Source organism: Electrona antarctica (assembly GCF_951216825.1).
Source record: "Electrona antarctica genome assembly, chromosome: 19".
Lineage (NCBI taxonomy): Eukaryota > Metazoa > Chordata > Actinopteri > Myctophiformes > Myctophidae > Electrona > Electrona antarctica.
This window is the reverse complement of record NC_136800.1, coordinates 15,178,610-15,194,230: the sequence shown is the minus strand read 5'-3', so window position 1 is coordinate 15,194,230 and position 15,621 is coordinate 15,178,610. Positions and strand designations below refer to the sequence as shown.

At 44.6% G+C, this 15,621-nt stretch overlaps 1 protein-coding gene across 1 annotated transcript in view; it reads left to right on the top strand.

Annotated features, from left to right (window-relative positions):
- LOC306942994 (uncharacterized protein) overlaps positions 1–13,650 on the top strand; it is a gene marked incomplete at its 3' end in the record, with an annotated part of 16,701 nt that extends 3,051 nt beyond the window's left edge. The window contains exons 2-14 of the mRNA XM_079529200.1: positions 1,302–1,432; positions 2,314–2,469; positions 3,128–3,245; positions 4,049–4,207; positions 6,319–6,434; positions 6,602–6,706; positions 7,102–7,264; positions 7,813–7,994; positions 8,741–8,887; positions 9,516–9,611; positions 9,933–10,040; positions 10,593–10,704; positions 10,802–13,650. Of these exons, the coding sequence (XP_079385326.1) occupies positions 1,302–1,432; positions 2,314–2,469; positions 3,128–3,245; positions 4,049–4,207; positions 6,319–6,434; positions 6,602–6,706; positions 7,102–7,264; positions 7,813–7,994; positions 8,741–8,887; positions 9,516–9,611; positions 9,933–10,040; positions 10,593–10,704; positions 10,802–13,650 (4,442 nt within the window). The remainder of the gene's footprint in view (positions 1–1,301; positions 1,433–2,313; positions 2,470–3,127; positions 3,246–4,048; positions 4,208–6,318; positions 6,435–6,601; positions 6,707–7,101; positions 7,265–7,812; positions 7,995–8,740; positions 8,888–9,515; positions 9,612–9,932; positions 10,041–10,592; positions 10,705–10,801) is intronic.
- Between the last annotated feature and the right edge of the window lie 1,971 nt (positions 13,651–15,621).

Here is a 15,621-nt window from a genome sequence, read left to right as displayed (position 1 = left end):
ATGTTTTGCATGTTGTGGAATAGTAACCAATATTATATCAGTATTCTGACATTAACCTGAGGGCCACATTAAGTGAAGGTGGGGGCCGCATGTGGCCCCCGGGCCGCCAGTTGCCCACCCCTGATATATGGCCGTCTTGGTTTCGGTTGTGGTGTCCCCGAGTCATTAGTGTCAAAAGTATGTTATGGCTTCCTTCTGCATTTTACAGCAAAATGTCAAGAAAGCACATACTCAGCCTTTATCTTTAATTTTATCTCAAGATTTGCAGAAGAAACACAGAACAGAAACTCCAACTGATGCTTTTTCTATGTATCCATTTGTAACTGAGAGAGTGTTGTAACCAAATGGAGCCGTATGTATTTGTACACTATCAGAGTTAAATCAGAGTATTTTAGGTAGTAAGTAGGATGTCTGGTCTGCCAGTGTGTAAGATAATGTGTAAAATGATGGGTCTATGTGTGCATGCTGTAATGTAATTAGCCATAATACAAGTAAGACGCGCGAACGCGTGAAGCGAACGCAGCTCGTAAATTGCAATAACAACAATTAGAATAAATTACGTACTTTTTTTTAGTTATTTTTTTTTGTAAGATTACACAAACCACCAACTACCATAATCAAATACCATTATCAAACTTTTTTGGCTTTAAAATAAATATAGTATATCTACATTGCAGTATTGATACTTTTTCTTAAGTAAAACATGTGAGTACTTCTTCCATCACTGATGATTTCCCAGTGTTGTTTGAAAGAGTAGGTGGAGTGGACTATAATTTCAAAATAGTGTCTATATCCACAGCTCACAATTATACATTCATACTGTACATATACACGTCAGTTCAGCCATTATTATATCTTGCACTAACAGACAAAGTTAAGATGCATGCATGGACAGAAGCAGGATGGCCACGTCATCTCCTTTGTCAGTATTGTGGTCTATAGCTAGAGTTCTCAAACTCTGCCCGAACCTGACCAGGCCCGACCCGACATTGTCGGGCCGGGCCGGCCCTAAAATGTATGCTAATCACTAGGGCCGGCCGAGCCTCTGACTGGCGTTTTATTTTTACTCTGTGTAGAGTTCTCAAATTCTACCCAAACCCGACCCGGTCAAACCCGACGTTTTAGGGACAGGTCGGGCCTAAAATCTATGCTAATTAGTCGGGCCCAGTTAGGGGCGGGAATTAATTTTCAGGCCCGTCGAGAACTCTATTGTGGTCTGACAGAGGATACAAATCTAATGTTCTCTCTCGTGCGTGCGTGCGTGCGTGCGTGCGTGCGTGCGTGCGTGTGTGTGTTTTCAGAACTTGCAGACTCCATACTCAAGAAGTTCAGTGTGTTTTACCAACAGCAGTATTCTACAGCCCACCTGCAGCATCTACACCAGGAAGTGGAACCTAGGAAAGAGGGGCGGGGCCAACTGCTGAAGCAAAGGGTAAGAAGCATATAGACATACAGGTAAATAGGGTGGTTTTGAGGTTAGGTATAGGCATAACTTCTGTGAGGTTAGGGTTAAGGTTAGGGTTAGGCATCGTGTTTGTGAGGTTTAGGGTTAGGTTTAGGCATAGTTTTAGTGAAGTTAAATGTTAGGGTTCCCGCAGGGCTTCCCCACAACATATTGTTGGCCGTGATGACGGATTGATCCAATGATGAACAGCAACGACAATGAGGTATCCACACGGCTCAGGGGTAGAGTGGCTAGTTGGAACCCGGGCTCCCTCAGAGTTAGTGTCGAAGTGTCCTTGAGCAAGACACTGAACCCCCAATTGCTCCTGATGTGCTGGTTGGTGCCTTGCATGGTTTCTTCCGCCATCAGTGTATGAATGTGTGTGTGAATGGGTAAATGTAATGCAATCTATGTAAAGCGCCTTGGATAAAGGCGCTATATAAATGCACCATTTACCACATTTATATATCTGTGGTACGAACTCCCCTGTCACTCACCACACGTTCACACTACGGCTGTATCCTTAAAGCTACTTTAAGTTTTAATTAATTCTAAGAAGCATTGGTTGCAAAATGTGACACATAAAAAGTACTTTTACTTTGGTATATTTCAAGTATATTTTGATGCCAATTGCCAATACTTTTGTACTTTTACTTAAGTAAACTTTTGAATTCAGGCCTTTTACTTGTAACATAGTGATTGTCTATTGTGAAACTGAGTTCTTGTTGTGTGTGTGTGTGTGTGTGTGTGTGTGTGTGTGTGTGTGTGTGTGTGTGTGTGTGTGTGTGTGTGTGTGTGTGTGTGTGTGTGTGTGTGTGTGTGTGTGTGTGCGTGCCTGCGTGTGTGCGTGCGTGCGTGCGTGTATTCAGCCTCGTGCTCCTCCCCAGGAGGTGTTGTATCAGGGGAGTGCTCAGTTCTCCTGCTGGGAGGAACAGGGGAGAAAGTGGGATGAGGGACGGAAGAGTAAAGAGAAGTACACTGTACTGAGAGGAGACTATCGACTGGAGATATATGACAGCATGGAGGTAACACAAACACACACAGCTGGCTCTCAAACCTTTTCATTTAAAAGACCCCCCACTTTGAAACGATTTTTATGTCTGGGACGGTGGGACCCCACTGTTTATAATGTAAAATCCTCAGTGTTGAAATCTGAGTGTGCAAATGGAACCAACAGGATCATTTTCCATTTGGTTCCCTATAGCCAAATGGGGATTGGAGAATGGCGTAAATTAACTATAATTAATTTAATTTGAAATAACTGCAGAACAAAAATGATACGTAGCTTGCGGAGGAGGGGCTCATTCAGTGTTATATGCAAGACCACATGTCATTCGCTGACGTGGCAATTATACTTGACCAATTGGGCAGGGAATTTAAGCTAATTTAATAAATCTTGATTCTTCCTGCGTTCCTTCCTATGTTCCTGGTGTTGTTATGCACTGTTTGCTCCCACCGCCACCCCAGCACCACCGGTGGCCTCTGCTATTTCTGTTCCCCATGGGGGAGGATTGTTATATCTATCTCTACAAATGTAGCACCATTAAACAGAACACCATCAAACACAAATGTTTGGTCAAACCATACTTACTTTGGAAAAGCATTGTGGCAGCCATTAAAACGTGTGTGATACGTGTGTATGAGGCCTGTGTGTGACTGATAATCATGTGCATCTCCCTGCAGTCTTTTAGCACGGGCAGCGCAGCCAGATTGGTCCTCCATCCAGCAGGTGGCACTCTTCTGACCACAGAGGAGAAGTACAGAGCGCTACTGGACCAGAGCTGTTCTGGAATACTTAATGGTTATTATTATTATTATTATTGCGACAACTATGGAATCATGCGTTTTTGTCCGTCAGTGACTCAAATTCCCCACATGGGGAAAGCCCCCATATATTGCGCCTGAGGTCTCGTGACATCACTATGACATCAACAGGGATGATAGTAAATTCATTCGATATGTTGATCTGACCCCCCCATGCCAAAGCGTCAGTGCTCGCCTTTCGCCCTCACGGCATCTTGGTATAGAAGAGTTTAATTCTGTTCCAATCACAATTAAATAGAGGGTATGCGCGTGACTTCATCATCATACCCGGAAGTTATGCGGGAATGCCTACTGAGTGGCAAAAAACTACTTTCTGGCCTTGATAGCCCATACATCCAAACAGAAAAGTCCTATTTGATTGCTTAAACAACGTTAAATGACATTAAACTCACTTCGCCACTCGATTTGCCACTCACTTTATGCATGCGCAATGCGCATACCCTCTATAATCCAACAAAGGAGATGAGGTAATGACGTAACGATTACGTAATCGTATATAAAGACCGATTTTATACTTTCCGCACAATGGTGTCACACACCGAAAGTAGCTGACCTACAAGCTCACTATGTGGCGCTTCTGCAGCGGGTTGTGACTGTGAGGTTGTGAGCTTGCAGGTTGTTTATTTTAGACGCGCAACACCATCGTACAACAGATCGTAGATTAGGTTTAATATGGCCTTCTATGTGTGATTGTGTGCGTGTGTGTGCGTGCGTGTGTGCGTGCATGTGTGTGCGCACGTGTGTGTGTGTGTGTGTGTGTGTGTGTGTGTGTGTGTCCAGGCAGTAAAGAGGACATTTCACTAGTGTCTGCACCTGGTGGGTTTCCAGTCTACTTCTACCTGCCATACACAAGCCACAGCCACTTCCTGTTCCTAAAGGAGGAGCAACGACAGCACTTCCTGTCCATATTCAAGACCTGCATCCGTCACCAGAATATTGGTACGACAAACACGCACGCACGCACGCACGCACGCACGCACACGCACACGCACACACACACACACACACACACACACACACACACACACACATCACGCATGCAGTTGAGCGGCTGTTAGCTTGGTGTTCTTTGTGTCAGTTATGGCTATATGGCAACAACTATTAATATTATTTCCTGTTCTGCTTTTGTTGTCCGTTGCGGTTAGATAGGGACACAACATAGAAAAGTTACTGATGGACAAACTTTCACACAAACGCACACACACAATCCAATACAATTAGACCACTGAGTTACGTAGAGCGATCCCACCTCCTTTCTCATCATTCTCTCTTCCTTCATCTTCATTTAATTTTAACTCCTATAGAAACTTTGTATTATCAACCCATCTGTCCATCTCACAGACAGATCTATATAAAACTCACCTCTTCAGACATCTTGGCCCGTAGCACTTGCCGTAGCCCTTGCACTAGCCTCGACGACCTTACAGGCGTCTTCTTCTTCTTCCAACGGCGGTTGGCATCCAGCTTTTGGTGCATTACCGCTACCCTCTGATCCAAATTATGGATCAAACATAATCTTACTGCCATATCAAAAAACGACTAAAATATAAAGTTTAACAATGTCCACCCATTGTGAGCCCACCACCCCATCCCCTTTTCCATTCAATTACCCAGACCCTCATTCTGAACCACTGTGAAATCTTCCCTCAGCACACCGTCCAGATCTTCCCCAGTGACATCCACAACACCCAAGAATCTTCTGGCTGCTTCCAGCACCAGCTTTATTCTTTATTCTTCTTCCTTGATATTTCGACAGCACAATTTATTACCATAGCTATAAAAGCCAGGAAGCGAGTTTTATCCATACAGATACAGATGCCATGTCCATTTCACCTTTCCTCTTTTTCTGTCTCCTTCTTTCCATTGTGCTTCTCCACTCTCTTTACCACCTCTGCATAATACATTTCCCTCATTTCATCTTGTGTACCTTAACCTCCTTCATTTTCCTCTGACATTTCTCTGACCCAGCATAATGCTCTCTTCCACAATGCATGCACTTGGCTTGTTCTTTCCCTTCACACTCTCCTTTGCCGTTCTCTTTCCCACAACTTTTCTTTCCCCTACACACAGATGCTACGTGCCCATAATCTTGGCAGCAATATCATCTTAGTGGTGCTCTTTCGAAAGGCCTAACACAAAAGCTAGTATATTCTACATATACTCGATCTGGTAGAACATCACCCTGAAATGTTAAACATACTGACGTACTGTCCTCCCGTTTCCCCTCCCTAAATCGTGTCATCCTCCTTATTCCACAAACTCTTTCAATGTCAAAATCCTCCGGATTCATCGATAATAGCACGCCACTAATCACTCCCCTCGTTGTTTTCATTCCTCCCAAGTAAAAAAACATTCACTGAGCATTCATTAAAGTACTGAATCTGTACTGCTTTCTCTGCTTGGTCTCTGTTCCTACATTCTATTACCACCAATCAACTCCTGGTAATCCTCACTGACTTCACCCTGCCAATCATTCTCTCCACAAACTTTCCCACCGCTTGAGGATCACTAAAAAGCCTGTCGGTTTGTGTGTCCGATCTCATCCCGATCACATATCTTCCAATTTCTTCATCACTCTCTGATAATCCTTCTCTTTCTTTCTTTTCTTTACATTTTCGTCAGCTCTTGGTTCCTCCAAATCATTTCTTTCATCCTCTGATGATTCCATCTCCGACTCCATTTCAAACTGACGCACCTCCCGTCACCTCACTCGTCTCACCTCCCAACTCTTAATGAACACTGAACAGACACACCCCTGTGTCGACCTTACAGGCGTATGCAAAGGCTAAACTTAAGAAAGTAAGAAAGTAAATTTATAATTTAGCATTTTATTGGATTTATAATTTAGTATTTTATGTAGACGTAGCTTGCTTATGATTCTTGATGTATTTGATGTATTACCTTGTGTTTGTTGTTCTTGCTTACTGTAAATCGCTCTGGATTAAGAGTGTCTGCTAAATGCCTACATTATATCTTTTAGCTGTTATTCATGACCATGTCTAGCCTATTAAAACAATTAGGTATAACAATCCCCCTCTGTCCCATTCTAGACCCCTGGAGTGATTCATTTTATGAGAGCCAGGCATTCCTCCGAGCCCTCAAACTCTATCGACAGGACAAAGGATGCTATGAATCATGGGAAATGCTGCTGGGCACTGACGAACAGGTCAACACATAATAGACAGAAGCACACACATAGACTAGTTACTGTATTTGTGTGTAATAATAATAATAATAATTTTGTGCGTGTGCGTGTGCGTGCGTGCGTGTGCGTGCGTGCGTGCGTGCGTGCATGCGTGCGTGCGTGCGTGTGTGTGCGTGTACTATGTGTAGGTGCTAGCCAGCCAAGTGATGGAAGAAGTGCTTCCATGGTTACAGAATGAGCTTGAATCTAAACTGAAGGGGAAGAGGAGTGAGAGAAGACGACAATGGATGGCTGTGAGTCGCTGCCCTGAAACACACGGGTCTGGAGTACACATGGCTGTTCAGTGTTCACTCACTATAACCATTAACTATAACCAAAAAGAATATTGCTTCGAAAAACGTTGTGCACACATAATCAGTAGTCGGCTGGCACTAATAATTTTGTTCTATGAGCCTTTTTCGTTACTTATTTTCAACATCATTTCAGTTGGAAAGTGTTACAACAGTGTCAATCAATCAATAAACTAGCCTTCTCTGGTGAATGAATATAGACAGATTATACGTACAGTATGTAAGACATCAAATAGGAGGTCCATTATACTCTAGCAGTGTAATCACTGACTTATTTGTAAATAACCAAACTGTTCTATATATCTGTCATTTTTTACTGTTGGTGTGAAACCGTGTAGACCGTGCAGGCGACCTACAATCTGGCTTTGGAGCAGCTGAGCGGTGGGTTGGAGGTCCTGAAAGGGACATGTCGTCAGACAGCAGTAGCAAGTCAGGCTCTGATCAGATCCAACCTAGACCAAATAATGGCTTCTCATCGCTTCCTGGAAGACAAAATCAGAGGTAAAGAACTTTGACCTTTTTTAGTTATGGCCCACTTCCAATGTCTCCCCTAAACCCTCAAGTGCTGAACCCCTACAGACTTAAGTGTCATAACCTGGTGAGTGCTTTAGTGAGAGGGTGCTATTGGTATACAATGAATTGGACCAATGAATGGAATTGGTCCAATGAATTATCCAATGCAATGATCCGTGGGTCGGCGGTTAGAATCCCGGCTCCTCCTGTCCACAAGTCAAAGTGTCCTCAGGGCAAGACACTGAACCCCACGTTGCCTCCAATGAGTCGGTCTGTGCTAGCTTGCCACCATTGGTGTGTAAATGTGGGAAGTGAGGACGCTGGCCGCTTCACCTCCCACTGTAAGCATGGATCATTGTAAAGCGCTTTGAGTGCATAGAAAAGCGCTATAAAAAATACAATCAATTCTGTGTGTGTGTGTGTGTGTGTGTGTGTGTGTGTGTGTGTGTGTGTGTGTGTGTGTGTGTGCGTGTGTGCGCGTGCATGCGTGTGTTGACTTCATTATCTCTCCTCCCCATGTGAATGTGTGTATCCAGCCTTTATCTGTGGCCCAGCGGAGAAGCTACACAGTGAGATGATAGCTCCATATCTCTCCTCCATCCTGGAGGTGCTGAGCGAGTGTGTGAGTGGAGGGATCCAGGGGGTCCGGCACACCCTCCAAGCACAGATGGACGCCGCCCTCATACACTCAAATACAGGGGCGGAGGAGCTTCAGAAGGTAAGAGACAGTGGTGTGTGTGTGTGTGTGTGTGTGTGTGTGTGTGTGTGTGCGCGCGTGCGTGCACTTGTATTTGACTGCAGTGGGTGTGTGGGAAATTTCTTTTCCTGTTATATATTCATTTGTTATTAGTTTGTTAAACTATTAATGAATCTGATAAAATAATAATAATAGTTTGCTTATTCTTGCGTAGCTTATTCCCCAATCTCGGAATGCTATATAGAGTCTGGAACATCCAGAAAGCAGAGAACGGAAGCGTTCACGAAACATTTCTGATAAGCAGCAAGCTATTAGACTGAGTTCCAGCCTGAATAACTGCGTTCTATGAATCTGTTTTGTCAAGTGACAAAACAGATTCACGGAATGCAGCGATTCAGGCTGGAACCCAGACTAGCAAGCTATACATTTTATGGTTATTTTGATTTATATTGGGACATATTTGCATGACTGTAAAGCCGTAACGGAAGCAAGGAGGAGGCGTCAAATCTGCTTTATCCTCATCATCATGATGATTTTCAGAGCTTCCGTGCTCCAGACTGTATTGTATGACACATTTGAAAAGTGTGGTAGTCATTCAACAGTCTAGCTCGCAAGACTAGTTTGTGCTTGACGTTATTTTAGTCAACTATAATGGCCTCTGTGTGTGTGTGTGTGTGTGTGTGTGTGTGTGTGTGTGTGTGTGTGTGTGTGTGTGTGTGTGTGTGTGTTTGTGTGTGTGTGAGTGCGTGCGTGCATGTGTTTTGCAGGCCCTATCCACCCTGCACTCCACCAGCCTAAATCCCTGCTTCAACATGGTGGAGAATCTGACTGAAAAGCTACAACATCTAAAACAACGTTTCAAATTCACCAACTTTCAGCGCGTGGTCCACTCTGCACATATAGAGATGGAGCAGGTAGGCTACAGCACGTGTTAGCAACTATTCTGCTTTGATTGCTAATACACAAACAGAACTACGGAATGAAACAGGACCAGATATTGACCATGAGAGCGAGGTCCTGGAGATGATATGTTCTGGCCACACCCATTACACGTAACGGATATGAAACACCTTGCACAGTACACAGTGAGAAGCAACATTCCTAGTGTTAATTTCAATTTATGTCAGGGTGAGAGTACAGGACCCACAGGATGACAGAGCAGTTCAACACAAAAAGGTCTTTAATAAACTGAAGGTTCCAAACACACATCAAAATAGGATTGCAGACCAATAATGCCTCATGTAAACAGAGGGGTATATAACCTACAGTATAGACAGGGACCTAACTAAACACAGGGGAACTCATGGCTGGAGGCCTGGAGCAACAGGAGTGATACAAAAGAACCATAATGACAGGGTAGGTGAAACAAGGTAACAGGTAATAACTACAGTGGGAGACAGGAAACACAACACTATTATTTCAAAATAAGGCACAAAAATGCCAATCCTGATCATTTCATAATTAATTTAATAATTTAATTACCTATAAGCATTTTGATTGTTTTTCTATGTTGGACATTTGTATTTGTGTTGTTTATTCCAGTTGCTGAACAGTGCTCTCTACACCTTAGAGCTGTTTCTTCAGTCAGCAGCAGCAGTCAAATGTCAGCCATCCCAGATGAAACAAAGAGTCCTCAAGGTACAGTACCACTCTGAATCCACTCTCAATACAATATATAGATTTGTATTGCGTGGCTCTGCGTGAGGCAGCTAGTCTGTCTTTGTGTTTTTCCTGAGTTAATTTCACAAACCACTGACTGATCTGTACCAAATGTCCTGTGATGGTTGGTGTTGTTGTTCGGTGAACATGTCGCAAATCGCGTTATGAAAGGCTACTACACCCACCCCACTGAGTGGCTGGGCTAAATCACAAGAAACAAAGTAATGCTATTTAAGAATAACAATTAATAAGCAAACAAACACTACTAAACTGATGTTTTTCTTTTCTTTCTGTGAGCAGCAGTTGGATCATGACTGCAGAGTTGTTCAGAGGAGACTGTACCAGGAATCTCTATTGGACATCACCCTGCCTGCTTTAACCAGAGACATGGATGACACATGGAAACCTGTACGTCTCACACTACCAACCTGTATATCTTTATGGCACACATCTAAATTCTGCATTGTATTCTCTGTGAATGCTGTAAGCCACTTCTAAATGCTGCTCACCAAGTTGTTTAGTGCAGACTTTAAGCTGTTTCATGAGGGCAGTGTAAACATCTTCATGCCAACAGCCCTTTGGACAGCTACATTCTGTCCATTTAGAAATTGGTTTGTTTCTCATTAAAGATGTGACCACAAGCTGCTTCCATCACTTAGTGTGTTTAGATGATTACCTTTCAGTTTTGTATCACCCTTTTTGAGCGGCGCTAGCCCCTCCTGTGCACAGCTTTGTGTGTATGTGTGTTTGTAGCACGGAATGTGATGATTTGATTGGCTGATGTATGATGATAAGAGCTCCCCTCACTTTACACGAGTGTGATTAAACACAACTTGGTCTGTGCTCATATTCTAATCCAGGATTCGCTACGGAGACAACTGTCTGGCATTACAGTCTATGTAAAAAACACAAACTGAGGTTTTATCTGAACACGAGGAATGTCTGTCTCTGTGTGTCCAGGAGGTCCAGCGGTTTGAAGAATATATTTTCTCGGACTACAGCAGTGTCATCCTGGTTCAGAATGTCTATGATGATATACTGAGAGACATCCTCACAAAGGAGATAGACAAAGGTAAATACGTCATCTATCTAGATACCCATCACATATTTATACACAGTATACAATAGAGCTTCACTATGTTTTGTTGTTCTTCCCATTCTCTCTTCAGCGATCCAGGAGTACACCAATCAGAAAAGCAACCATCTGCTAATGGACAGTTCAGAGCTGGCTGTCAGTCAGTACAGCCTTATTGGAAACACACCCCCTCGCTCTGCGCCAAACAGCCCAGCCAATCTTGTTCGAGCTTCCTTTCCACCGGTAACCAGTCAAGATGGGAAATCTCTTCCCCTGGTGGGAAATGGAGGTCCGCAGAGCATGGCTGAAGTTGAACGCTCTCAGAATGACCCTAAGCCTTGTTCAGACTTTAGTTCACTGATATCATCTCCTGTCATTGTTGTGATACAACAGTCTAATATGGCAACAACCACTTCTCTCGTGGTGGTACCTGATGGAGAAACTGAACTTGGATCCAAGACGCCAACAAACACAGCAGCAGCTGACATCCCTGTCTCTGTCACCGCTGTTGCACATGTGTCTGACACACCAGAAGTAGTCCCTACAGTTTCTGTACCTTCTATTCTTGTCCTGGACTCTGAGAGTCTCAGCTGTACAGTTATCTTTCGTGGCCCTTCATCCACTCCTTTTCCCTCCCCACCTTCCACAGCATCCACATCTGAAATGGATTCAGGAGACCAGCCATCTGCCTTGCCACAGGTCACTTTAACAGAACCTGAACAGCTTGTGTCACCTGCAGCTGGTACGGATGCTGAGCCACATGTCTCACATGTTATACCCTCAGCTGTCTCACTCTCAGGTGATTCTACACCTGGCACTTCAACTGCTGCAAAACCTGCTTCTGATGAGGATGATAATAAGCCCTCTCCCACCTCCTCTCCTCCACTTCCAACCTCCTCTCCTCCCCTTGAAATCTCCTATCCTCCACTTCCCACCTCCTCTCCTCCACTTCCCACCTCCTCTCCTCCACTTCCAACCTCCTCTCCTCCCCTTGAAAACTCCTCTCCTCCACTTCCCACCTCCTCTCCTCCACTTCCAACCTCCTCTCCTCCCCTTGAAAACTCCTCTCCTCCACTTCCCACCTCATCTCCTCCACTTCCTACCTCCTCTCCTCCCCTTGAAAACTCCTCTCCTCCACTTCCCACCTCCTCTCCTCCCCTTGAAAACTCCTCTCCTCCACTTCCAACCTCCTCTCCTCCCCTTGAAATCTCCTCTCCTCCACTTCCCACCTCTTCTCCTCCACTTCCTACCTCCTCTCCTCCACTTCCCACCTCCGCTCCTCCACTTCCAACCTCCTTTCCTCCCCTTGAAAACTCCTCTCCTCCACTTCCCACCTCCTCTCCTCCCCTTGAAAACTCCTCTCCTCCACTTCCCAACTCCTCTCCTCCACTTCCCACCTCCTCTCCTCCACTTCCAACCTCCTCTCCTCTCCTTGAAAACCCCTCTCCTCCACTTCTCACCTCTTCTCCTCCACTTAAAAACTCATCTTCTCCTGACTCACCTTCCGTCTCCCGCCCTCCACCTCTTACCTCCCCTCCAACCTCCTCAATTACACTTCCCAGCTCCTCACCTATACCTTCCTCTTCCTCTCCTCCACATCTCTCCCCCTCTCCTCTGCCTCCCACCTCCTCTCCCTCTCCCCCTCCTACCTCCCCTCCAACCTCCTCAATTACACTTCCCAGCTCCTCACCTATACCTTCCTCTCCTCCACATCTTTCCCCCTCTCCTCTGCCTCCCACCTCCTCTCCCCCTCCTACCTCCCCTCCCACCTCTTCAGTTACAACTCCACCTTCCCCTTCCTCCACCTCCTCTTCTGCTGTTTCCACAGCCTCCCCTCCACTTTCTGCCTCCTCCTCCTCTCCTTCTGCTTCTCTCTCACTCTCCACCTCATCTTCTCCAGTCTGTCCCTCCCCTTCACCTCCTCCGACTTCCTCTCTCCCACCTCTTGCCAGTACCCTCTCCTCCTCCCCAGGCTGTTCCCATCCAGCCACCTCCCTGTCATCACAGCTGGCTTTAGAGACTTCTCCCCATCATACAGATGGTCTATTGAGAGCCAGCCTGGATCTGCTGTTTGCTGCAGTTGGATATGATTCTATGGTTCTCCCTAGAGTTACACCTCCACCTTCCCCTTCCGCTCCTCCGACTGCCACCTCCTCTTCTGCTGTTTCCACAGCCTCCCCTCCACTTCCTGCCTCCTCTTCTCCTCCTGCTTCTCCCTCACTCTCCACCTCTCCTTCTCCACTCTGTCCCTCCCCTTCTCCACCTCCCACCTCCCCTCTCCCACCTCTTGCCACTACCCTCTCCTCCTCCCATCCAGCCACCTCCCTGTCATCACAGCTGGCTTCAGAGACTCCTCCCCCTCATACAGATGGTCCATTGAGAGCCAGCCTGGAGCTGCTGTGTGCTGCAGTTGGCTATGATTCTATGGTTCCCCCTAGAGGACAAATGTTATTACAGCAGGCCACTGACAGAGCTGTCTACCTGAGCAGAGGTCGAGGAGGAGCACTCAAGAGGAAAGTGAAGGAAGACAGTAAAGGAGTTCAAGAGATAAAGGAGGTGGAGAACAACCAAGAGGGGATGGAGGGAAAAGAGAACATGAAAGAAGATGCAGAGAAAAAGACAGGGGAAGGGAGAAAGGAAGAGCAGGAGGAAAAGGAATGTATAGTGGGAAGCTTTGGTGCGGCCTGTACGAGAAGCCTGAACCAAGTCCAAGTCAGCAGTTCCCCTGTATCACCACCAGCTGAGGACTTCACTGCCTCTACTAACACCGCAGACCAGAGAGAGGGGAGCGTAGTGGTGGATGAAGAGATCAGAGATCATAATGAGACGAGTGAAGTGAACGGGGACCTTAAAAACCTTCAGCCAGTGGCGTGCCAACCAGAGAGTGTTGTTGCAGTGTGTCTGTTGTTACAGTGTGTCTGTCATCAGGGAACTTGTGACTGAGGTCATTGAGGTGGAGACCGTTATCAACCCCGATCCCCAAGGCAACCGTACAGCCTGACAACATGTTACTGTGACAAGAGAATTGGACATGCTACCATTGCCAATGCAATGACAATATTGTTGCCGGGCAGAAACTCCAGCCTTTGAAGCAGTCTAATATCACAGTTAGATTCATTTTCATCCTTTTGTACTCGACTGCCTTTTTCCTGAGGACATCAACCAAGTATTCTTCTACATCAAATGAGTCATTAAACCTTGCTAATATCTATCCTGCTTCATATTCTAATCTTATAAAAAGGTAAATGCAAAAAGTTATTAAAAGACAATTACCGGTATTAAACATTATGTGTGTAATGTTTATTTTGTTTTATTAAATACAGCAAGAAATTTACCACACAAGTGGTGCATACATGATTGAACAAAGAGAGAGAGAGAGAGAGACAGAGACAGAGACATTAAGAGAAAGAAGCAAAACAAATAAATGCACATGGGCTTTAATGCCTTGCTTGTATACATTACTTGTCTGTATATACAGTGTCTTGTAGAACTAAAAACTGATAAATAATATGTACAAATACTATAAAACAACTATACAAAAGAACCTACATGAAATTCCAGCAATTGTACAAATAATATAAATAATTGTATAATAATAGTGTGTAAAATGTGTAGCAAATCATTGTCCTGCAGAAGTAGTAGTAGTAGTTCCTGCAGGACACAAGCACATGTCTGTAGTAGTAGGTACTAAATTACAATCATATGTAATTATAGAAATAAGTAGAAACCTATTTAAAAATAAATGTCTGGACTCATTCAATCATATGTAGCTAATAATGATAGCAATAGGTAGTAACCTACATTTTAAAACATTCTGGACTCATTCCACAGCACCGACATATTCATGTGATCAGCTGTTATACTACAAGACCAGATGATGTGTTGTGGTGTAAACACAGCCTCATTGACAACATACAGTAGTTGAAGAACAATATCTTATATCAGTGGTTCCCAAAGTGGGGTCCGGGGACCCCCAGGGGTCTTTGAGGGAGTTCCAGGGGGTCCCCAGCTAAATGATAGTTAGGAACCAAATGGACCCTTATGGGTCTGTAACTCAGAGAGTGTACAAATGGAACCAAATGGACCCGTTGGACCCTTATGGGTCTGTAACTAAGAGAGTGTACAAATGGAACCTGGTTCCATTTGTACACTGATTTTACAATATACATTGGGGTCCCAGAGATATAAATGCCATTAAATAGGGGGCCGTAGCCTAATTGAGTTCAAACGGGGGGTCCTTGAAATCAAATGGGTTGAGAATCACTGCTAGAGCCGTACAAATCTTCTCTTATGGGGCCCCTGGCATATATTTTCAAATGGGGGTCCGCGGGCTAATAAATGTCAATTTGGGGGTCCTTGACATGACAAAGTTTGGGAACCCCTGTATTATATGACTTGGATCTAAACCTGCTCCCCAGCAGATAAGATTATTATTTCTTTTTTAGGTGATGACACCATAAACACTGACATCGTGTGGTAGATAATACTACTGTGATAAGGCACCATCAAAACTTCTACTTCGCCTTGCATTGATTGATGGACCCAAAGAATAGTAGAGTCATCAAGATCCTGTCCCTTTGACTCATTAGCTCATAGTCCTCCCCATGGATATTTTATGCCAGAGGTATCTTATACTGTTAAAAATTAAAGTAGAATTTAGATTACTTGTGTTGAAAACCACTCAAGTAAAAGTACAAAGGCATTTCTGCTCAGAACAGTGCATAATAGTCACTGTGAAAGTTCCAATGTGGCATCCTGAACATAACCATTTAAATATGAATCCATCCACCCTACTACCATCCCCTATCAATCCCAATATGAATCCATCCACCCTACTACCATCCCCTATCAATCCACCCTACTACCATTCCCTATCAATCCACCCTACTACCATCCCCTATCAATCCCAATATG